Below are 25,570 nucleotides of genomic sequence, written 5' to 3'. Positions count from 1 at the left end.
ACTAACAAAAATCGCACCTTACGCATCTTTATCAGAAAACTGTCTCCACCACTGCCTGCTTCAATTACAAATTTAGTGCGCCTGCACTATTATGCTTTGCATAAGATATATGATGAATATATTTTACTTCCATTTGTTGTTATTACATGGCTGGTTCCGTTAGCGCTGTACAAAGCCTACCACTTAAGCAGATGAGAAGGGTTTGAATACTCATCTCTCAGCATTAATGGTTATTTTCCAAAATATGAAGGTGCTCTTTGCAATACCAGAAACACGGCAAGATATTGTTGCAATAAATCCGCCCACTATGTAGCTCCTGATTATCAGTTAGCGCTTTCCGTTGACAAGTTCATGATGTATGTAACATTTCCTTTGCATGATTAATAACCAAATTCATATCTTTCTTTATTTGTTGTACCCAACCAACAGCAACAAAAAAGGTTATTAGGTTCTAACGATTTGTGTAATATTATTCCTGTGATCAGTAACAATTACAGATACATACTTTTATTAAAGAACAGTACACTTTACATGCTGCCCTTCCTTTAAATTCAGTTTCAATTATACACTAGGATAAAAGTGATGGAATAGAAGAAATGGAAACACCTTGCAAGGCAAAATTCCGTGCACAAGGAGGTACTTATGTTATTAAAGAGGCAGGGGCTTCTAAATTCCTTCTGGGCTAAATTCAAGCTACTCAGAATAAATCATGTGGGACTACAAAATTAACATCAGTGGTTATTTTACTTAAAATTTGTATCAGTGGATATTTTACTAAGAACATAGAAAAAGAATAGTAGAGGAATAATCATCGATACCTTTTATTCAAGAATAGAAATACTACAGATTCTCCCCAGTTAAAGTGATCTTCTTGTACTATTTTAAATCATTGTACAGGATGCCAGCATGCTCACAAAATACAACAAACAGTTCCGCTGAGCAGGAAGAAACTGTAGATGCTGGTTTACACCAAACATAGACACAAAATGCTGGAGTGACTCAGCGGGTCAGACAGCATCTCTGGAGAAAAAGAATAGGTGACGTCTCGGGTCGAGACCCTTCTTCGGACTGGGAGTCAGGGAGAGGTATGAAATCAGATCAAATCAGAGCGGGCACTCATGGCCAAGGATCCCATCATGGTCCATTGCTGGCTGTGGAGAAGGTGATAATGAAGGGATGTGAACAGTGAAACTAGCAGGACAACTAGGGGTGGCGAAGGGATTGAAATGAGATAAATTAATATTTATACCACTGGGTTGTAAGCAGCCAAGCAAAATATGAGGCGATGTTCCTCCAGTTTACGTTTGGCCACACTGTGACCATGGAGGAGGCCCAGGACAGAAAAGGCAATAGGGGAATGGAAGGGTTAAAATGTTTGGTAACCGAGTGATTGCGTGGGCCAAGGCAGACTGAGCGTAAGTGTTCAGCGAAATTATTGCCTTTGTCAAGGGTGACAGTTCCTTCGGCATCTTACTCTGCTGTGGCACCTTATGTTGGTCCTTTATTACCTATTAACATCCAAACTGTGGAACTCCTGCTTCTAAGTGTATTAAAGCTATTTGGTTCAGCAAAGCTTTTCTTCAGATCAATGCAGAACATATTGACCAGTTTCAATTACACATTCATCATCTATAATATTCTTGTGAGTTGATTGATATCTTTATTAATTCAGTAATATTTTATGAGGATGAAGATTCTGCTTGTCAACTCTCAAATGGTTTGGCATGAATTTGATTCCAGAATGCAAAAATAATAATACTAAACACCAGTACCTTCAATATATGATTGAAATGATAAATAAGTTCTATAGTTAGTAATTTATGAAGGAGTATCAACACATTATTTTTCGCATCAACATTTAACTAATGTTTGATTTGAATGAATAAATGTCAGTTATAATTGACAACAGCTACATGGACAGCCAGATGTTGGGAACCAGTTCTAGTTGCCATTTCATCCCTTTATCATCAGTCACCTATTCGTTTCCATCTGACAATAATCTCTTTTTTTTATTGGCTCCTGATGACTTAAAGCTCAACTAAATATATATATTGATCTAATGAGGTGATCACAATGCACCAGGATGGCAGTTCTGTCATTTTTATTCCCTACCTATCACCCTTTGACTCAGTTTGCACAGTGTTCCTTAGATACCAGAAAAACATACCTGCTATCCATGCAGATGGAGAAACAAGGAACTGTAGATGCTGGTTTACAAAAAAAGACACAAAGTGCAGGAGTAACCAGGCAACATCCCTGGAGAACATGGACAGGTGATATTTCAGGTTGTGTCTCTTCCTGTGACTGATGTTTAATGTTCAGTCTGATGAAGGGTCCCAAACTCAAACACCACTTGCCCATTTTTTCTCCAAGGATGCTGCCTGATCCATTGGTACTCCAACACTTAGTGTCTTTTTTTTAAATCCATGTAAGAATAGAATAGAATAGAATAGAATAGAATAGAATATTCCTTTAATAATCCTTTTTCAGGAAATTACAGTGCCACGACAGCTTCAAGACAAACATAACACCACGCTTTCATACATAACAAGTTAAAATATGTTAAAATACAAGTTAAAATACAATTAATTTTAAAAAAAAGTGCAGTTATTTATGCTCATTATAAAGTCTTATAGCAGCTGGTAAACAGGACTTCCTGTATCTCTCCGTTTTGCACATTGGTGCAATCAGCCTCTGGCTGAAGATGCTGCTCTTGATCACCTTCAGGGCATGGAGTGGGTGAGTGGGGTTTGTCATTATGGAACCTAGTTTATTTAGTGTTCTGGCCTCTGCCACCTGCTGGACCGTTCGTTGCTCAGCCCCGACCACTGAGCCGGCCTTCCTGATTAGTTTGTCCAATCTGTTTTTATCCGCTATACGGGCGCCATCTCCCCAACAGGCCACAGCAAAAAACAGAGCACTGGCCACCACTGAATGGTAGACACTGCACAGTAGGGTAAATGAGGTAAATGAGCTTGACAACAACTCATAACATTTAACTTTGGTGTGGGATTACAATCACATTGGAGTTGGGACCTGACCTCACCTGATATTTTAAGTCATGAGATATCATTGACTGATTAATTTGACATTTTGGCTGATTTAATGAGTAAAAAACAAGGCGATTGAGGAAGGAATCGGGCGGGCACTAGAGGGAAAATAATTTGCAGAGCTGCAGGATATGCAGAATAATTGGACATCTTGATAAGATGTATGAATGGTTTGATGAATGGTCTCTGTATATGCTGTTATGATACAAAGGTTCCACAGATTCATACTAAATATCGGGATATCTACCTTATTGTGCCCCCTTAATTGGCTACAATTTATTAGGTCCTTTAAGGAATTAACATGAAATTCGTCAACCTTAGATTTTTGTGAAACACACAGAGTAAACTACTTATTTACTTTCCCACCATTTTAATGAAGGAAAACTATGCAATATTCTGAATAACTGAATCTGAATTTTCTGAAAGAAAACTCGCAGATGGACATCGCCATTTAAAGCAAAATCTGCCTAGGATTTAGATTGGCACAAGGTTGAAATATTTGAATCATCTAAAAGATTAGATATAGGGTGGGGACAAAACAGTATGTAACAAATAAAGTTATATGAAACAAAGATTTAAAATCCTTTGACGTTTCTCAGGCAAAGAATACTCTTAAAAGAAAGAAAAACGACTTTTGCTGAAGAGACCGAAAGGCATTACAAATCTATCGAGCTATTATTCAGCAGTACATTTTAGAACAGATTTTTATTTACGGAATCATAAAAAGGTTTAGAACCAGTCATCTGAAGCATTTTACCTTGGGCAGTGTAGACCAGCTCATTGTAAATAGCTGGAGGAATCACAGGTGAAGGCAGCCCTCGTAAGTAATGCTTCAGTGCATCAGCAATGGTGTGGATGTCATATTGATCGATATCAACAGCTGCCATATCTGCAACATAATGAAGGAGGTTAGAGACCACAGTGCCTTTATTAGTGCAATTCATCAGCTTTCTAACTGCAGCTAGATAGCCGACAGTAGTCTTGTGGCTGGCTTCGGCTGTAATTACCCAAGTTGAGGTAACAACACATTTAATTTGCTCATCCCTCCAGGTTAAGGTATGGTCATATGCACCAGGACTGACTGATACTTAAATCTGCCAGCCCATGCTTCCACAAGATATTTTCTTTGTTGTCAGGTTGCCTCAGAGTCTTAAAAAAACAATTTGACTATCTTGGCCTTGTGGGTTTACCTCTAATTCATAATTCAGAGCTTCCTCTGCACCTTTTGTTATGTCGTCACCTGAAGAAAGGAGGCTCGGAAATGGAACAACTTGCACAAGCGCGCTTAGAAATGGACCTCCTCCTCATTTAGGGTGTGAAAAGTGTGCAATACTTACTGCTGACACTCAATCCAGGGATCCCATAATTATCATGAATCTAGAAAAATGTACTATTAAAAAAAAATCAGTCCGGAGGTTTTCACCAAGACTACTGTGCTAATACCTGACTTGCGTGGCATCCTGAGAGCAACTGTGTGCAGAGATTGCAGCTGCTATATCATAGCCACCAGGAATCAAGGGAATGTTCGACTCAGCCTTAAATAATTCCCTTAGTGGCAGGCTCAGGACAGCGGCATATAATGGAGGTGAGGAGAAACATGGAGAGGGGAACACATGCATTTAACGTGTGTGACGAGACCCACCCTCTGTGATTGTCAGCTCGGGTTGAGTCTTGCACCGTGAGTGGTCCCAAGCCATTCATCACTCAGCAGAGTTTATAGCATGGATCTTTGCTGTGCAGCTCTGCAATAATTGCTTTAAGGCCCAGCAATGATGTGTGAAATATAGAGAACATTAAAGTATCAGGCATAAGGCAACTAGATGCAGACTACTTGTTCTTGTCAGAGGCAACTTTAATTCATGTCTCCTGGCCAACTTGCTCTTAGGTTTGCTATTTCTTTAACTGGGATTTAAAAACAAATGCATTAGCTTATATATTACTATTCCAGCCTTCCCCAGTGGCAGGATAATGAAGAATATGTTTATTATCAGGAAGCCTAACAAACATTTCAGGGCATGACATTCACTGTAGATAATGGGAAAAGTAACTGGTTTGATATATTGTGCGTGGCATAGTGTATCATCAAAAACATTTTAATCTTTAAACAGTAGCTTTAATGAAGTAATTATCATTGCAAAGGGTCTGTTCTGAGACAACAGTTCCAACAACATTAATTTTAAATTCATCCTTAAAACTGCTAAAGTGAGAATATTGATTTTTCTTACTTATCAGCTTTGCTTTTAGAAGTGGCTTATCTAGCTTGTGTTTATTGCACTGAGTATAGATTAGCTTGCCACCCACACTGTTCATTATGAAGTAAATCACGCAAGCCCATATAACACAATCAACAAGATCATTCAAACTGAATCAAGATTGCATCTCTTCTGCTAACATTATTCGATTAACTTGTAAAACTATTAAAACTCTAATTTAATCAGCAAATCTGAAATGAATTATTAATTCAGAAAGTTTCCCATTGCCACGGATTCATTAAGCTGGAATTACAATATTGCTGCATAATGGAAACTCTGACTTCCTGCAGGATGTCTTTACATTTTGGTGAGGTATGGTGAACCAAAGATGAACAACATGCATTAATTTGACAATTTACTTCATCCTCCTGTCTTTCAACAGCACAGTCAGGTTGCCATTCAAGAGCTCTGCACCAATATAAAGCTGTGCTTTTCCACAAGCAGTCATGGTTTGAGGGGGAATTTTTAGCTGCAGGGATGTTTGACATCTACCCAGCTTCAAAGATATAGTTTTATTTCAATAATTTGGAAAGTTCACTGAAGTGCAAAAGGTGGTTATGTCAATTGAGACCATTGCTTCAAAGGATTTTTTTAAGGATTGCAATCCCTTTGGGATGAAGAGCTTTAGTAGCAATTAACGGCAAGTGTTAGTTATGCCCCGAAGCCTCACATCCATGGATTGTGGAGTATATTAAATGTCAAAGTCCACAGTGGAAGGTCATCATTATTTAAGAAAATCATTGAAATGTTACAAATGTAATTCACTTTTATCAATAATATAATGAATATGTGCAATGTTAATAACCAGTCACAGGTAACATCAACACTATGTCAATAGAAGCCAGGATCGAGTACCGAAGGGAGATCAGTTTTACAATCATTACTCTTAGAAATTCAGGAATGGATGAGAAAGTGACATTACATAGAAGTATGTGAATGGGTGATCAATGGTTGGCATGGACTCAGTGGGCCGCAGGGACTATTCCCATTCTGTATCTCCAAACTTATCTAAACCAAACTAAAATGCCCTGTTCTTCTCACCACCCGCTGTTTGGTTTAGAGGGGTGTAATTGACCCCTTTCCCTTTATGGAGGACTCAGGACAAAGTTATAATGGACAACCAGTGGAAAAAATATGGAATTCAGGGCTTTGGACATCGATGTTTCTGTTTGTTACCCAGGACAGTCCATCATTCCAGTCAGCTCGCTGAAAAACTAGAATCTGATGTTGTCATCATTCTACCAATATTTATAGTGTCCAGAAAAAATAAACACATGGGCACATATAAATAAAATATCACCTTGTCAGGAATATATCATAATGAAGAGAATTATCAAAATATAGATCAAAACTACAGTCAGCGTTTGTGACTTAAACTGCTTCAGGACATTTGGTCTATTTTATTTAAATATAACAGTAAAGCACAATGATAGGCCCTGCAGCCTACAATCTCCCTGCCAAACATGATGCCAAGTTAAAATAATCTCTGCTGCCAGCATGTGATCCATTAAGGACTTCATTCCTGAAAGCCATTTTTCCCATAAGTAAGAAATGCTGTTTCTACAACTACTAATTTCGCTTTGCTCTACATACACTTCCTATAATTCTTTCATTTCATCAAATATTTATCCTAACTCTACCCACAATTAAACTAATTGAAAATTAACTGTATCCAATTGTTAATGAATACCACAGAACATTTTATTATTAGTACTATTTAAAAAAAATCTTAAAATAATTATGAAATAATTTGCTTAAAGTCAAATTTCTGTATGAGAGGTCCTCCTTAACTTGGGGAGCCCATGTACCTATCCTATGCCTTGATTCAGATAAATAGAGAGACTATTCCTCCACCAGGTCCAACCTGGTTCAGGTTGTTCAGTGCAAGGAAAGTTCTGAGGAAATTCTGTATCTTCATATGTAGGTGCAGGAAAAAATCAGTGTAGATGAACATTGGGGCAGATCCAGGAGAACATCACTAACCCATTGCCAACAAGTTCAGGACTTCTGCATTCACTTGAGAATCCTGAACGTGGTTGCAAATGCCCTATGGAATTTCCAGTATTTCTCAGAGATCACTGCAATCTCTGATGGTGAGCATTTTTTGTGATATTGCACTAGGGGTGATTTGCTCTTTAGGAGCGATTTTAAAGTTACAATCATTTTTGAGATACTGCATGGAGACAGAGCCTTCGACCCAAGGAGTCCTTGCCAACCATTGATCACCCATTCACATCTGGTTCTATGTTAAACCACTTTCTCATCTAATCCCTACACACTAGCGTAAATTTACAGAGGCCAATCAACATACAAACCTGCATTCCTTTGGGATGTGGGAGGAAACCAGAGTATCCAGAGGAAATCAATATGGTCACATGAAGAATGTGCAAACTCCACACAGTCTGGATCAAGCCAAGATTTCTGCCGCAGTGAGGCATCTGAGGATCCAGATTCAATTATACAACTTATACAATTATACAATTATTTATTGTCATTTGAACCTCAAATGAAGTTCAAACGAAATTTGGTTTCTGCAGTCGTACAACAAGAAAAGAACCAAGACACACAACTAACACAATTTACACAAACGTCCATCACAGTGAATCTCCTCCTCTTGTCTCTCCCCTGTGTTCCATTCTTCTCCCGATGTTAAAGCCCCCGGCGGGCAATGGCAAGTCCAGCACCGGGCGATGTAAGGCCCCGCTCCGGGTCTCAATGTTGGAGTCTCCGGCGGGCGATGGCAAGTCGCGCGGCCATTAAAGCCGCGCCGGGCGATGTAAAGCCCCGCTCCGGGTCATTTTATACCCCGCAACTCGGGCGGAAGAAGTTGCTGTTGCGGGAGTTCCGAAAAGCGGTCTCCCACCAGGGACCAGCGAGCTCCCGATGTCACCGTCCACCGGGCCTGTGGCTGGAACCTCCGAAGCTCCGGAGTCGGGTCACAGCCACGCGCCAACACAGCTCTCCACGCTCCGCAGCCGGCCAGCCCCACAATGGTAAGTCCACAGCCTCCGCGACTGGAGCCCCCAGGTCGTTCCAGTTGGAGGCCGCTCCACGGTGCTAGGCCCCAACGACAACGGAGACGGAGACCCGTACAGGGAAGAGATTAAAAGTTTCCCCCCCCCCCCCCACATATACACAGCGAAAAATAATATAAAAACCACAACAAACTATACATTCAACGGGACAAAAATTAAAAAAAGACAGAAGGACGGCAGAGGCCGCTGCAACGTTGGTCGTGTCGCCCAGAACTCATGTAACTGATGTGATTGTTCTGCGGTTTATGATGTATGTGACCCTCTTTGTGAGATTCCTGCCTTTGAAATATTCTTAAATAACAATCTTCCTCCTATTAAATTATTTTTTTACTTCTCTAATATGCAGTGGATCTGTTTTCATTGAAATCTGCACACCATTAGGCCAACTGAGGCAGAACAAGCTGGGTATCTATTTAAATGCATTAAGTTTTAACCAACCATGTACAAAAAATGTACATGAAAGTCTCCTTTCTGTTTTAAATTAAAGCAAAGTCTCAAGGTATTGATCATGCATTATATTAATTTCTGATTTGGGATAGAAGTTTACAACCAAAAATGGGATTAGTTATATTACCATCATGATAGGCACATACATGGTGGGGTGAAGGGCCTATTCCTGTGCCGTGCTGTTCTCTGCGATATATATTCTACAAAAATCATGCTACCCATTAAAATATTCACAAAATCTATGGAATAACAATATTCAGGTAAAGTGTGTTAGACCCTGGCATTATAATGAGTTTCTGCAGTGCCAATCCAGCCACAAACTGCCCCTATAGTAGTACTGAAATGAAACTGAACTATCTCATGAAACGTGAAGATGGAAAAATGCTGCTTTGTTGCAGTAAGGGATATTTTCTTCTGAGGTTTGCAGTGCAAAGGAAGCATCGTTTAGTGTTCAACGATACTTGCATGATTTGGGATTGCTTAATGAAATCAAGCGCACAAAAGATGGAAAACAAATTACTTGCAGACAAGTGAGTTCCCACATTGGCAAATGCGCACTTTTCTTCATAGATTGACTTCTAAAATTGTGGTACAGTTGGTTTAAAGTTCAAACTAATTAAAATTTAATTGAACTAGAATTCAATTGGAGGCCACTTGCTGAACTACATGGACACAAGCTCCAGCATCAGCAAGGAACCCTGCACCTGCAACCTACCCACACTAATTTAATGCTATCTATGTTTTTAATAGGATTTTCTTTTGCTTTCTTCACTGTTGAATCCCATGTATGACAAGAATTTCTAGCTTATCTTTGGACTCCTCTGATGGAAGTTTGAATAAAGGCGCTAAAAATTCAATGAGCTCTCTGAACTAATTTGTCTTTCAGCACTGATGGAATGTATCACAATGCTATTCTGTTCCTCATGGCCTCCACAACTTCTACTCTAACCAGCAGGCAAGCTGAGTCTGGGAAGATGCCATTTGACATACAGTATCTTGATAGAAAGTCCACACCACTCTATTATTCAAAACTATTTGCATCATAATTTGATCAATTTTCAAATTTCGTTTAATAGGCTGCAGGTTTTTGTCTTTATGGAGAAAGTTCAGGCAAGATTCCTGATTTCCAAATCAGCATTTGTGCATTTTGCACATGTCGTTTACAAGCACAGTGCATAAAACATGGTCACCTTTCTATTCAAGTCATTTTTCTTTTTGACCTGGTTATCAATTTATATTTAACCTTTGTTGACAGATTGGACCTGTTTAATAATATTTTCCAGAAATGTTGTCATCGTGTAAATTGTTTTCTTTCCTATTGTTAGAGAATCATGAGCTGGGATTTAAAAACTGAAGACTGAAACAAGAAAGCACTGAGTTCAGGTGTAGTGACAAGCTAGTGAATGGGGAAAGTTTAACATTTTTCAAGAGTCAGCCCATGGCTTTTGCTTGTGAGCTTTCTAATATTGTCTTTCCCCTGAAATTTAGAAATGTGTAAGATGTCCAGAGAATGTTGCAAGAGTAATAAGATGGAAGAACACCAGCTGGTCTCTCAACATAAAGAGCACACGTGTGTTTTTGTTTGGGTTTGTGATAACTTAGTTTAGTCCAGTTTAATTTAGGGATACAGCATGGAAACAGGCCCTTCGGCCCACCGAGTCCAGTGACCAGCGATTGCTGTACACTAGCACTAGCCTACACACAATTTACAATCTTTACCAAAGCCAATTAACCTACAAAAGGGTGCGTCTTTGGAATGTGGGAGAAAACCAGAGCACCCGGGGAAAACCCACGCGGTCACAGGGAGAATGTACAAATTCCGTACAGACATCACCTATGGTCAGGAGTGAACCCGGGTCACTGGCGCTATCTATCTATTATTATATAAAACTGTGTGCCTGCTGGCGTCCGGCGTCCGGCGTCCGTCCGTCCGGCTGCCGGCTGCCTTTCTTCCTTTGATTCCTTGCTACGCCGAAACCAGACGCAGAATCGCCGAGATCTTTTCCATTTCGGTAGAGATTTCACTTTTCTTTCAGTATCCACTCCTGAATTTGCAATCCATTTTGTCGTGTTTATGTACACATTTTTAATCAAATCCTTCTCCCACCCCACCCCCCAATATTTAAAAAAAAACTGGCTTCTCACCCATAGAAGCAGCCCCAGCCCCAGCCCCTGGTGAACGTTCCATCGTGTGATGTCACAATGCCCAATGCTCAAAGACATTCTTGCCATAGAGGGAGTACAGAGAAGGTTCACCAGACTGATTCCTGGGATGTCAGGACTTTCAAATGAATAAAGACTGGATAGACTCGGCTTGTACTCGCCAGATTTTAGAATGAGGGGGTATCTTATGGAAACTTACAAAATTCTTAAGGGGTTGGACAGGCTAGATGCAGGAAGATTGTTCCAGATGTTGGGGAAGTCCAGAACAAGAGGTCACAGTTTAAGGATAAGGGGTAAATCTTTTAGGACCGAGATGAGAAAAAAAAATTCACACAGAGAGTGGTGAATCTCTGGAATTCACTGGCACAGAAGGTAGCTGAGGCCAGTTCATTGGCTATATTTAAGAGGGAGTTAGATGTGGTCCTTGTGGCTAAAGGGATCAGGGGGTATGGAGAGAAGGCAGGTACAGGATACTGAGTTGGATGATCAGCCATGATCATATGGAATGGTGGTGCAGGCTCGAAGGGCCGAATGGCCTACTCCTGCACTTAATTTCTATGTTTCTATGTTTCCCTCTCCCACCCCTCTCCCTCTCCCACCCATCCCTCTCTCCCCCACCCCCCTTCCCTCTCTAACCCATCCCCTTCCCTCTCTCCACCCGCCCCCTTCCTCCTACCCCTCTGTCCCTCTTCCATCACTCCCCCTACCCCTCTCCTCCTTACTCCCCACTCTTCCACCTCTCCCCCCTTCCCCCTCCACTCTCCCTCCCCACTCTTTCCCCTCTCTCCCCCCACCCCTCTCCGCCTGCCTCCCTCCTCCCCTCCCTCCCCATCCCCCCTCCCCCACATCTCTCTCCCCATCCCCCTCTATCACTCCCTACCCCGCTTTCCTTTCCCTCCCAAATCTGTCCCGTTTCCTCCTCCTCCTCTCCCCTCCCTCCCCTCTTCTCACCCCCACCTGTGTGTTTGGGGGGTGGTTAATGTGAGTGTGATGCCGCAGCCACCCCCCCCCCCGCAAATGCCGTTGGGGAAACAGACCCAACGGGTCTGCACTTGGTCTAGTTATTATATAAAACTGTGTGCCTGCCGGCGTCCGGCATCCGTCCGTCCGGCTGCCGGCCGCCTTTCTTCCTTTGATTCCTTGCTACACCGAAACCAGACACAGAATCGCCGAGATCTTTTCCATTTCGGTAGAGATTTCACTTTTCTTTCTAAGTATCCACTCCTGATTACATTTCGTCATACACATTTTTAATCAAATCCTTCTCCCCCAATATTTCAATTAAAAAAACTGGCTTCTCACCCAAAGAAGCAGCCCCAGCCCCAGCCCCTGGTGAACGTTCCATCGTGTGATGTCACAATGTCCGATGTTCGCAGATGTCCAATCGGAATGGATTCATTTACATATGCCTTTGCACGAGCCCCAGCCCCTGGTGAACGTTCCATTGTGTGATGTCACAATGCCCAATGCTCAAAGACATTCTTGCCATAGAGGGAGTACAGAGAAGGTTCACCAGACTGATTCCTGGGATGTCAGGACTTTCATATGAAGAAAGACTGGATAGACTCGGCTTGTACTCGCTGGATTTTAGAAGATTGAGGGGGGCAGTGGATGCAGGAAGATTGTTCCAGATGTTGGGGAAGTCCAGAACAAGGGGTCACAGTTTAAGGATAAGGGGGAAATCCTTTAGGACCGAGATGAGAAAAACATTTTTCACACAGAGAGTGGTGAATCTCTGGAATTCTCTGCCACAGTAGGTAGTTGAGGCCAGTTCATTGGCTATATTTAAGAGGGAGTTAGATGTGGCCCTTGTGGCTAAAGGGATCAGGGTGTATGGAGAGAAGGCAGGTACAGGACACTGAGTTGGATGATCAGCCATGATCATATTGAATGGTGGTGCAGGCTCAAAGGGCCGAATGGCCTACTCCTGCACTTAATTTCTATGTTTCTATGTTTCCCTCTCCCACCCATCCCTCTCTCCCCCACCCCCCTTCCCTCTCTACCCCACCCCCTGCCCGCTCTCCCCCCGCCCCCTTCCCCCTACCCCTCTGTCCCTCTTCCACCACTCCCCCTACCCCTCCCTCCCCACTCTTCCACCTCTCCCCTTACCCCACCCCTCTCCCTCCCCCACCCCTCTCTCTTCCCCTCTCTCCCCCACCCCTTCCCCTACCCCTCTGTCCCTCTTCCACCACTCCCCCGTCCCTCTTCCACCACTCCCGCTACCCCTCTACCCCTTCCTCCCTCCCCACTCTTCCACTTCTCTCCCCCTTCTCTCCCCCTCTCCCTCTCCTCACCCCTCTCCCATCCCTCTCTCCCCCAGCCCCCTTCCCTCTCTACCCCACCCTCTTCCCTCTCTCCCCCGCCCCCTTCCCCCTACCCCTCTGTACCTCTTCCATCACTCCCACTACCCCTCTCCGCCTTCCTCCCCACTCTTCCACTTCTCTCCCCCCTTCCCACTCTTTCCCCTCTCTCCCCCTCCCTCCCTCCTCCCCTCCCTCCCCATCCCCCCCTCCTCCCTCCCCATCCCCCTCTCTCACCCCCTACCCCGCTCTCCTTTCCCTCCCAAATCTGTCCAGTTTCCTCCTCCTCCTCTCCTCTCCCTCCCCTCTTCTCACCCCCCCTTCCCCCACCTGTGTGTTTGGAGGGTGGTTAATGTGAGTGTGATGCCGCAGCCCCCCCCCCCCCCCCCCCCCCCAAACGCCGTTGGGGAAACAGACCCAACGGGTCTGCACTTGGTCTAGTCTATCTTTAAAACTGTGTGGCTGCCGGCGTCCGGCGTCCGGCGTCCGTCCGTCCGGCTGCCGGCTGCCTTTCTTCCCTTGATTCCTTGCTACTCCGAAACCAGACGCAGAATCGCCGAGATCTTTTCCATTTCGGTAGAGATTTCACTTTTCTTTCAAAGTATCCACTCCTGATTACATTTCGTCGTGTTTATGTACACATTTTTAATCAAATCCTTCTCCCCCCCCCCCCCCCACAATATTTCAAAAAAAACTGGCTTCTCACCCATAGAAGCAGCCCCAGCCCCTGGTGAACGTTCCATTGTGTGATGTCACAATGCCCAATGTTCACATATGCCCAATCGGAATGGATTCATTTACATATGCCTTTGCAGGAGCCCCAGCCCATGGTGAACGTTCCATTGTGTGATGTCACAATGCCCAATGCTCAAAGACATTCTTGCCATCGAGGGAGTACAGAGAAGGTTCACCAGACTGATTCCTGGGATGTCAGGACTTTCATATGAAGAAAGACTGGACAGACTCGGCTTGTACTCGCTAGATTTTAGAAGATTGAGGGGGGATCTTATAGAAACTTACAAAATTCTTAAGGGGTTGGACGGGCTAGATGCAGGAAGATTGTTCCAGATGTTGGGGAAGTCCAGAACAAGGGGTCACAGTTTAAGGATAAGGGGGAAATCCTTTAGGACCGAGATGAGAAAAACATTTTACACACAGAGAGTGGTGAATCTCTGGAATTCTCTGCCACAGAAGGTAGTTGAGGCCAGTTCATTGGCTATAGTTAAGAGGGAGTTAGGTGTGGCCCTTGTGGCTAAAGAGATCAGGGGGTATGGAGAGAAGGCAGGTACAGGATACTGAGTTGGATGATCAGCCATGATCATATTGAATGGTGGTGTAGGCTCGAAGGGCCGAATGGCCTACTCCTGCACTTAATTTCTATGTTTCTATGTTTCCCTCTCAGCACCCCTCTCCCTCTCCCACCCATCCCTCTCTCCCCCACCCCCCTTCCCTCTCTACCCCACCCCCTTCCCTCTCTCCCCCCGCCCCCTTCCCCTACCCCTCTGTCCCTCTTCCACCACTCCCCCTACCCCTCCCTCTCCACTCTTCCACTTCTCTCCCTCACCCCACCCCACTCCCTTCCCCACCCCTCTCTCCCCCTCCCTTCCCCCTCCCTCCCCTCTCTCCCCCACCCCTTCCCCCTACCCCTCTGACCCTCTTCCACCACTCCTTCTACCCCTCTCCCCCTCCCTCTCCACTATTCCGCTCTCTCCCCCCATCCCCATCCCCCTCCCACTCTCCCTACCCACTCATTCCCCTCTCTCCCCCATCCCTCTCCCCCTTTAAGAGCTCTATCACTCTCCCTCCACACTCTTCCCCCTCCCTACCCTACCCCATCTCTCTCCTCTCCTCCCCTCCCTCCCCATCCCTCCCCCACACCTCTCTCCCCTCCCCCACACCTCTCTCCCCTCCCCCACACCTCTCTCCTCCCCCTCTCCCTCTCTTCACCACAATCCCTCTCCCATCCCTCTCTCTCCCACTCACCTTCCCTCTTCCCCACCCCTCTACCCCATCTCCCTCCTCCGCCCCTCCCCCACATCTCTCTCCCCCTCCCCCACCCCTCTCTCCTCTCCCTCCTCACCCCTCTCCTCCCCCTCCTCCCACCCCACCCCTTTCTTCTCCCACCCCCTTCCCTCTCTCTCCCACCCCTTCCCTCTCACCCCACCCCTTCCCCCTCCCCACTCTTCCCCCTCCCTCCACACTCTTCCTCCTCTCTCCCCTACCACCACACATCTCTCCCCTTCCCCTCTCTCCTCCCCTCTCTCCATCTCCCCCTTCTCTCCCTCCTCCTCCCACCCATCCCTCTCTCCCCCACCCTCTTCCCTCTCTACCCCACCCCTTCCCCCTCTTCCATCACTCCCCCTACCCCTCACCTCCTCCCTCCCCACTCTTCCACTTCTCTCCCCCCTTCCCCCGCCACTCTCCCTCCCCACTCTTTCCCTTCTCTCCCCCCACACCTCTCCCCCTCCCTCCCTCCTCCCCTCCCTCCCCATCCCCCCCTCCCCCACATCTCTCTCCCCATCCCCCTCTCTCACCCCCTACCCCGCTCTCCTTTCCCTCCCAAATCTGTCCCGTTTCCTCCTCCTCCTCTCCCCTCCCTCCCCTCTTCTTACCCCCCCACCCCCCCCCTGCGTGTTTGGGGGGTGGTTAATGTGAGTGTGATGCCGCAGCCCCCCCCCCCCCCCCCCTCCCCGCAAGCGCCGTTCGGGAAACAGATCCAACCGGTCTGCACTTGGTCTAGTAATTAGATAGAGCTCTTAAAGATACCTGTGTCGGGGGGGTATGCTGAGAAAACAGGAACAGGGTGCTGATTGCGGATGATCAGCCATGATCATATTGAATGGCGGTGCTGACTCGAAGGGCCAAATGGCCTACCCCTGCACCTATTGTCTATTGTCTATTATAAGACAGCAACTCTACCTCTGCGCCACTGTGCTGCCCTAATGCCACCCACAGTTCACTGTGATAACTGAGATTAGCCAAACCCCATTAAAAAGTGACCACTGTAGGCAAATTGAGAATACCGTGGAAACAAACGGTAAGGAAGGAATTTTAATAGGAATAAATCCTTGGATTATTCCTGTGAAAGAAAACATATAAATCTCCTTAGTACATTTGTAAATCGTTGTCGGATTTTTGGTGTTGACTTTTGGCATTATGTCAGCACTATCCTTCCACAGAAAGGTCATCAGGGTCTATTATTAGATTGGATCTTTTTAAAAGACATTGGATCTGCACACATCTCTTTTATCACAAGTTAATGGCAAGTACAGTGATAAATAAAGTATAATGAGCAGCTGATCATTGCAGAGCATTGGCATTCAGAGTCCCAGCAGTTTATTAAACAATTCATCAGTCTGCGATCAATGTAATTAACAGGCTGAACAGATGGAAAAATGAGCAACTACATCAGTGTCACAGCTTTCGTTGCTGTACAGTGCAATACAAGAGTAAGTTGATTACGACTAAGAATATATGGGAGCCCGTTAGTTGTCTAGGCCTTCTCTCAGCCTCAATGATTGTCAGTAAAGAACTGGAGGTTGCAGGGGGTTACCAAGTAATTATATAGCGGTAAGCATATATGTGTACCATGTCCATGTGGAATAAAGAACTGCTGCCTGGTAGATCGAAATGACTCCTCACAAAGAACAAACCAGATTTACTGATGTTTGCTATTTAAAGGGGAAACATAAATTCTTCAAACTGGGAGATAAATCATGAATAAATATCCTCCCTGACAGGTATTATCTAATACAAATATGACAGATGCAGGAGATAGTAACAGAGAGCCATAACCAGTAAGGATAAGAGGTCACTTGCCAAGCCATCACTAAGATCAATTCACAGAAGCATCTCTTTTCACTGAAATAGGCATATGGAAAGCATTCTACTGTTAATACTCAATGATTTGCTTTTATACTGAGTATTACTTGAAAAATTGTTTAAAAAATACACAGTTCCATTCTTCATCCTTTTGCCTCATCCTTCACCTAAAATTTAAATAATAGCAAACATCATCAATATTCCAAATAATTCAGGCAGCACAGCAAAAATCTGCACAGCAACACCACTTTCAGTTACACAAATCTATATTTTCATTGCATTGCTTCTTAGGGATAAAAAAAACCTTAGGAAAAAGTATGTGGAAGGAGAAACCACACATAAAATTGCACATTAACACAACCTAACACTGAAAACACAGAGAGAATGGGTGAATCTAAATAGTTGACTGCACCAGCAGAAATCAGGATACTATCTATTGGAGTGTCCAGTTCTCTTTCCTCAGAGTGTCATTCTTAGTCACACAGTCAGGATTAAGATGCTTTCATTGATTTGCTGACTTTTCAGGATCTGGGCATCACTGCAAGTTAAGCATCAGTGTTTGCCGTCAGAAGAATGCTCCCAATGTACAAATGGGGCCTTGATTCTCTAAGGACTGTATGATAATATCTTCTACCAGTGTCATCATGGACAGATGTATCCTCTGTGGGTAGATTGGTGAAGCTAATTCCTGAGTAACCATCAGGAAGCTGAAGATCCCAATACATCAGTGTCTGGATTAGGGGGGTATTAGCTATTGGGAGAGGTTGGACGAATTTGGATTGTTTCCTCTCAAATGTTGGAGGTTGACGGGAGACCTAAAAGAAAATTATAAAATTATGGGAGGCATAGATTGGGTAGACAGTTGGAATCTTTTTCACAGGGTGGATATGTCAATGACTAGAGGGCATAGCTTTAAGGTGTCTTTCACTTGGCATTATGTTTAGCATGGACATTGTGGGCAAAAGGGTTAGTTTGTGTGTTGCACTCTTCTCTGTTCTATGTTCTATGTTCTCGTTTACTTCCTCAGCTTTGCTGTTTATTTGGCGTAAGTCAACACATAGACAGAAACATCAGCCCCAGTCGTGCAGCAAAAGGACTTCTGACATGACTCCATCAATGGTGGAAAATCACCAGAGTTAACCACGATATTTCCAAGTGTTTGTGAGCGAATTCACCACCTGCACAAACCTGAAAATTGTATTTCTTAACAACGAACGGCAATTGTCACTGGATAAACTGACAGGTCAGTGAACAGGAAAAAACAGCATTTAAAAGCTGAAGATGAAACAAAAACAAGTCCGGTGACCCACAAGTAATGATTCAAAGCAACAGTTTGAACTAGGATAATTTTAGCATGTGTAGTACAACCGATTCACACATCTAGTGCACACACACAGACATATATACCATCACAACTAATTATAGTCTAAATTCTATATGAAGATTTTTCACTTTATCATTTCCATGTTTAAAATTCAATCCTTGGCTCCTGTAAGTCTAGGATCCCACCTGGAGATCCCTTTAAAAATTGAAATGATTTCATGATTTAGTAAAAATAATTTGTCAGCAGCTATTCTTTGCATTATGATATTCCGCACCAATGTTTTATTTATGCAGGCTGATTTAGATATTTTTTAATTTTCTGCAGTTAAATAATGTATTGCCTATTATTAAATGGAAACCATTTAACCTAGATGGGTGGAACTGAATCCAGTTTTTGAAGTATCAATTAAAAGATAAGGCAAGAAAAACATATTGAAACAACAACAATAAAATGGCCTGATATGTCTGATTTGAAGCTGTACTTTAGTTATAGGTTCATGTGATCTGTGTGGGGTTAAGGATAAAACTTTCAATTCTGAACCCATCTATGATTTGCTGATAATTTTGCAGTGCCCAATTCTTGAAGGATGAAATTAGCTCTCCTTGCCAAGAATTACAAGCGTAATAATTATGATTAGATTAATATTTCCCCATTCGTTTTGCTGATGCACCAGTAATTTAACAATGCATTTCAGGTCTGAAAAATAATTTATGCACCTCAAGAAAGCATAAAACTCTGGAAAATATATGATTCATCCAGTTCTCATTTAAGTGCTGTGACGACATATTTGCTCTGATAATTTAGATAATCTAAGAAGAAAATTAACACTCAATTTATCAATGATGAATATATCGCCGGGTGTCTTGATAGTATTCTAAATCTTCAACGATTTGTCAGCACACAGTGACCACCCGCAGCATTTCTGACCCAGATGGTAGTGTTCATTAATTTAGTCATTTAAAAAAAATGTGGATGCCATTTTCAAAGCCCGCATGTATATCCATCCCAAATTGTGAATGAGTAAGTAGTGGTGAGTTGTTGTGGTTGTTGTTCCAGAATTTAGACCCAAGTGACAATGAAGGAAGTGCAATATATTTCCAAATCAGGATGATGTGCCAAATATTATGAGCGTGAAAATACCAAAAAGTTAATATTTCCTCTTTCGACTTTGCTGCAGTGCCAGTCAATTTTGCAATGCATTTTCAGATCTGAAAAGTAGCTGCTTAAGGAAGCATGAAATTCCTGGAGGGGAACCCACAGGATATAGTCTTCCCATGTCCTTCATGGTGGAAGCCCTCATGGGTTTTGGGGGTGTTGCCATTGCAATTTAGATGTGCAACTTAGATGTAGATTGATGGGCCAGATACCAATCAAACAGATTATTTTGTGTTAGAACTGCATTCATCCAGGAAAATGAAGATTATTCCATTACACTCCAGATTTGTGCCTTGGAGATGTTGGAAAGAGTGAGAGGTGTCAAGAGTTGAATCACTCATCACAGAATACCCAGCCGACGACCTACTTCTTTTGCAATGATATTTCTACGGCCAGTGCAACTGAATGTGCATACCCGATCTCATAGAGATAGAGGAAATCCTCACCTGCACCTCCATCCCCCACCAGGAAGGTCTTAAAGCCCTCCGTTTCCTCCTCAACCGCAGAACCAGACAATTTCCATTTACTAATACTCTCCTCCGCCTAGCAGAGCTAGTCCTTACACTCAACAACTTCTCCTTCGACTCCTCCCACTTCCTCCAAATCCAAGGCATAGCCATGGGCACTCGCATGGGCCCTAGCTATCTATACCTGCCTCTTTGTAAGGTACGTCAAACAATCACTGTTCCTGGCATACACTGGCCCTATCCCCAAACTCTACCAATGCTACATTGACGACTGCATCGGTGGTACCTCCTGCACCCATGCAGAACTCACTGACTTCATCAACTTCATGACCAATTTCCATCCTGCACTCAAATTCACTTGGACCATCTCCGATATCTCCCTATCGTTTCTAGATCTAACCATCACAGAAGACAGACTATTGACTGACATCTACTGCAAACCCACTGACTCCCATGGCTATCTAGGCTACACCTCTTCCCACCCTGCTTCTTGTAAAGACTCTATCCCCTACTCCCAATTCCTCCGTCTGCGCCGCATCTGCGCCCAGGATGAGGTTTTCCATACTAGATCATCGGAGATGTCCCCATTCTTTAGGAAACAGGGGCTCCCCTGTTCCATTATAGATGAGGCTCTTACTAGGGTCTCTTCGATATCCCACAGCTCTGCTCTTGCTCCCCCTCCCCCCATTCATAACAAGGACAGAGTCCCCTTTGTGCTCACTTTCCACCCCATCAGCCATCGCAAACAGCATACAATCTTCCAACAATTTTTCCACCTCCAACAGGATCCCACTACTGGCAACATCTTCCCATCTCCACCCCTTTCTGCTTTCCGCAGAGACTGTTCCCTCCGCAACACACTGGTCAACTCGTCCCTTCCCACTCAAACCACCCCTCCCCAGGTACTTTCCCTTAAAACCAAAGGAGATGCAAGAAGGGTTTTGGCCCGAAACGTCGCCTATTTCCTTCGCTCCATAGATGCTGCTGCACCCGCTGAGTTTCCCCAGCAATTTTGTGTACCTGAGATGCAACACCTGTCCCTTTACCTCTCCCCTCGACTCCATCCAAGGACCCTGACTGTCTTTTCAGGTGTAGCAGAGGTTCACTTGCACCTCCTCCAACCTCATCTAATGTATCCGCTGTTCCAGGTGTCAACTCCTGTACATCGGCGAGACCAAGCGCAAGCTCGACGATCGTTTCGCTGAACACCTCCGTTCAGTCCGCCTTAGCTTACCTGATCTCCCGGTTGCTCAGCACTTCAACTCCCCCTCCCATTCGCAATCTGACCTTTCTGTCCTGGGTCTCCTCCATTGTCAGAGTGAGGACCAGCGCAAATTGGAGGAACAGCACCTCATATTTAACTTGGGAAGCTTATACCCCAGTGCTATGAACATTGACTTCTCCAACTTCAAATAGCCCTTGCTTTCCCTCTCTCTCCATCCCCTCCCCATTCCCAGTTCTCCCACCAGTCTCCCACTGTCTCCAACTACATTCTATCTCTGTCCCGCCCATTCCCCTGAAAAAGGGTCTCGGCCCGAAACGTTACCCATTCCTTCTCTCCAGAGATGCTGCCTGTCCTGCTGAGTTACTCTAGCATTTTGTATCTACCTTCGAAGAAATCTTAGAGTGAAAATGGGTGAACCAGTGACCTGCTCCACCACACCATAACTTGAACCCTGCTTCATGTCCCTCTCGGGCTACTGGAGATTTATGGCTTGCAGGGAGCAGAACGAGGGAAACTGTAAACACGTGACAAACTATTGATTAAGGAAAGGTCGTGTTCTAAATGGATGCCATTATACTCCCAAAAAAATGTTCACAAACCGCACTTGGCCGAACTACTGATGCAAATCAGAGAAATCAATAATCTAAAGTTAAATATATAACGGTGCAAAACAAAACTCTACGGATGCAAGAACTATGAAATGAAAGCGGGCAATTTTGGAAGTCCACAGCTGTTCGGCTAGCATGAATAGGAGAAAAATAGCTTATATTTCAGTGTGAACACTGTCTATGTGTGAACAGTGACTGTAATAAACCCCTCCAAAAGTGTTCAAATTGATAATCCTGGTACTCCATACATCACCCCATCATGGTGCACTACTAAACTCTCACTTGTTATGACCAGCAAATAAAATAATCGCTAGCTCTTTCTACTAAGGATTTGAATTCTCCAAACATCTGAGCAACATTACAAGTTGGCTATTTATACTTAAAAAACCCCATGCAACTCCCCTCAACTATCAATGGTATGAAATGTACTGCTGATAACATGAAGCAAAACAGACATGTTCACCATATACAAGTTTCTAAATAATACATAAATTATACAGGAGACAAGAGACTGATTTCAAGGCTGTAATCTAATCTTAAAATTCAGATAATGGATATAAACCACTAAGGCTTTACTATTGTATTTAATGATCTCATCCAAACTTTGCTATTGGATTACACTAAGAATAAATGATGGGTCTAAGGGAGGGGCTGCAGAGTTCTAATATTGCTGGACACTATAACAGCACTTGGAGATGCATTATTCTTTAAATACACATCATTTAGGCTCAATGATCCCAATCTCAACATTTCATTATTTGATGGAATAAAAGATGTTACAACCATTTTGGTAATTCGAGCTTTTGAAATTTGGTTCCATTGTCTGACGGAATTGGACATCAGTGACAGATTTCAAAGTTCACACATTGTTGCATTGGATGTAGAACAAAGGATGGATTTCTAACCAACATATAATTTGGATCTAGACACTTGAATTTCATTAAGCACTTGAACTGTGTTATGCTTCGTATTTCAAACCTTCAACACAGGTTATGAGGATTCATCTTCATATACATATAGATATATTTGCTCAGATATATCCCAATGTTTTATATTACATGTTTCTTTTTGAATTTAACTGTAACTGAGAGAAGATTGATGAATCTTGCACCTCTTATAGCTTGAACCATTGAACCATTGAAAACAATATGGCAAATTGTATTAATGAGAATTCAACAAAAGAAAAAAAAAAAACCCTGGTTTAGAGTTGCCTGACAGGTAGATTCAACCGTTTTTCACTTACATCACTTAAAACAAGTCGGCCCCATCATTATTAACTTTGTAAACACATTTCCCAAACTGCACTTCAGCATGCATTTTATGAGGTTCTGTGGTTCATTTCAAATTCTGCATTAATCGATCTCAATCAAAATGTTCCTCCAGTGCACCATAGCTAGCTAGAGAAAGAAAAACACACCTGCCATCTCTGTCAGTATTGGGATTGGATGTGATTTTGGACATAAGGTACAGCGATTGCAGAAATGCCTTCCTGTCAGTTGTATCTTAGTAACACTGAACTCCGAGGCACATATCTGTAGCCTATTCCCAACATTACCCTTGGCAGCAAAGGGAGATATCATATTTTGATTCTCAGGGAAACTTTTTTTTTTTTTTTGATTGATTGATTGAAAGATACATCATGGAAACATGCCCTTCAGCATATCCAGTTGACGCCACCCGTTGATTACCACTTCACACTAGTTCTGTGTTATCCCACTTTTACATCCACTCCCTAGACACTCGAGGCAACTTACAGACACCATTTAAGCTTCAAGCCCACACGTCTTTTGGATGTGGGAGGAAACTGGAGCACCTGGAGGAGACCCACGATGTCATAGGGATAACGTGCAAACTCCACGCAGACAGAACCCGTCGTCGGGACAGCACCCATGTCTGGCGCTGTGAGTCAGCAGGTCTACCGGCTGCGCCACTGTGCAGTCGTAGGTTGATCCAACTGCAGGGTGATTGATCGCGCTTCTTATCCTGCTGTTTGGAAAAGTCTTTTAGTTCAAACTCTGTCCTCTCTGTCAGCTCCAGGGATCACAGCCGTCATGGGACTTCAGCAGATTGGTTCACCAGTCCCACACAGCCTTTTCTAAACTAACTGAGCCTGGCCTCACAATGATGAGCAGAGGAAGAGGTTGCATCTCCAGGACAAGGGGGTCACAGTTTAAGGATAAAGGGGAAATCCTTTAGGACCGAGATGAGAAAAACATTTTTCACACAGAGAGTGGTGAGTCTCTGGAACTCTCTGCCACAGAAGGTAGTTGAGGCCAGTTCATTGGCTATATTTAAGAGGGAGTTAGGTGTGGCCCTTGTGGCTAAAGGGATCAGGGGGTATGGAGAGAGGGCAGGTACAGGATACTGAGTTGGATGATCAGACATGATCATATTGAATGGCGGTGCAGGCTCGAAGGGCCGAGTGGCCTACTCCTGCACCTATTTTCTATGTTTCTATGCATCGTCGTGGTAGGTGGGCATTGTCAATCCTGAAGGGACCGCAACACATTAAATACACATCCCCCACACACATTGTTGAAAAGCCCAGAAGAAAGATCATGGTGAGATTAATAAAATTATGTGTTGTGGTTATTTCCTTTGTGCACTGTTATAAATATATTGGAAATGGAGAACAAAGGTCGTGTGACTGACCAGGGCTGGGAGATTTGATTAGAGGCGGCTACTCATATGACAAAATCTCCAGGAATTGGGTAGAATAGTCATTCCATGTTGCATATTTTGGCATTAAAATCAAACAGAATATCTTGATTCAGGCATCAGAGAGAACTAATTTGTAAAATAATCTACCTCAAAGTTAAGGAAAGACTCGTAAAGCAGCTGGTTGGTGGTAATACAAAAGAGGGAGAACATGTAGTTCCAATTAGTGGTTTTAACACACAGAATTAACCAATAACCGTGTCAACATTATAACCTGCCAGCAAGGACAAATATAATTTTTCATTTGAGATTGCAATAGAAGTTTGTATTGTGCTGTGCAGAAGTAAACCTTGACCTTGGCCTGATATGCTCAGCTGCAGAGACTCCTATTGTGATGACAGATCATTTCACAGAAAACACACACGCACAATGGTCACGTTTGTCATTACTGTGGGGAATGTAGGCCAGTGAAAAATTAAACCAGCCGTGTGGAGAGGTGTGATTGCTGTTTCCACTGCTGAGCTAACAACTCACACAAGATATAATGTTTTTTTATCACTGGGATAGTTGGACCATGCAGTTTAAAAAAAAAATCGAAATACTGGGAACCCAATGGCAATCTGACTGAATACACAAAGGAAAGTGCATACTTGACTACATCTGAAACCAGCACCAAGTCATGCAGGGTTTTTTTTTTTTAAATTTCAGAATAATATATGAACTTTACAGTTTTGAGTAATCTGGAATCATCTGTAAAACTGAGGTAATAGTTCAGAATAATATTTCATCATTTGAAATCAGTGAACTAAAATCCCATAACTATTAGGTGCTGCAATAAAGCTGATTTAAAAAAAAACTTTTTCTGAGTGAATGAATTCTACTGGATAAGGTTCACAGATAAACAGCAACTCTCTGGATCGTCACCAACAGAGCTGATCATCCTCTGTAAACTTGGACATCCCAGGTCTGTCTGTTTCTACACCTACACGCCACACACCATGTATCACCTGCATTACATGGATTGTGACCTTATCATTGCATTACACCGAACATGAGCCCTAGTG

General features: G+C 43.5%; 1 protein-coding gene across 3 annotated transcripts in view; it reads right to left on the bottom strand.

Annotated features, from left to right (window-relative positions):
- The window catches only part of LOC116977842 (phosphatidylinositol 3-kinase regulatory subunit gamma), a 524,111-nt gene that overhangs the window by 257,467 nt on the left and 241,074 nt on the right, over nucleotides 1-25,570 (bottom strand). For all 3 annotated transcript variants that reach the window (XM_033028654.1, XM_033028653.1, XM_033028655.1), the window contains one exon: nucleotides 3,808-3,939. In XM_033028654.1, coding sequence (XP_032884545.1) covers nucleotides 3,808-3,939 — 132 coding nt within the window. The remainder of the gene's footprint in view (nucleotides 1-3,807; nucleotides 3,940-25,570) is intronic.

This window comes from Amblyraja radiata, chromosome 10 (genome assembly GCF_010909765.2).
Source record: "Amblyraja radiata isolate CabotCenter1 chromosome 10, sAmbRad1.1.pri, whole genome shotgun sequence".
In the NCBI taxonomy this organism is placed as follows: Eukaryota; Metazoa; Chordata; class Chondrichthyes; order Rajiformes; family Rajidae; genus Amblyraja; species Amblyraja radiata.
The sequence above is the reverse complement of the archived record's forward strand: the minus strand, read 5'-3'. Positions and strand labels throughout refer to the sequence as shown.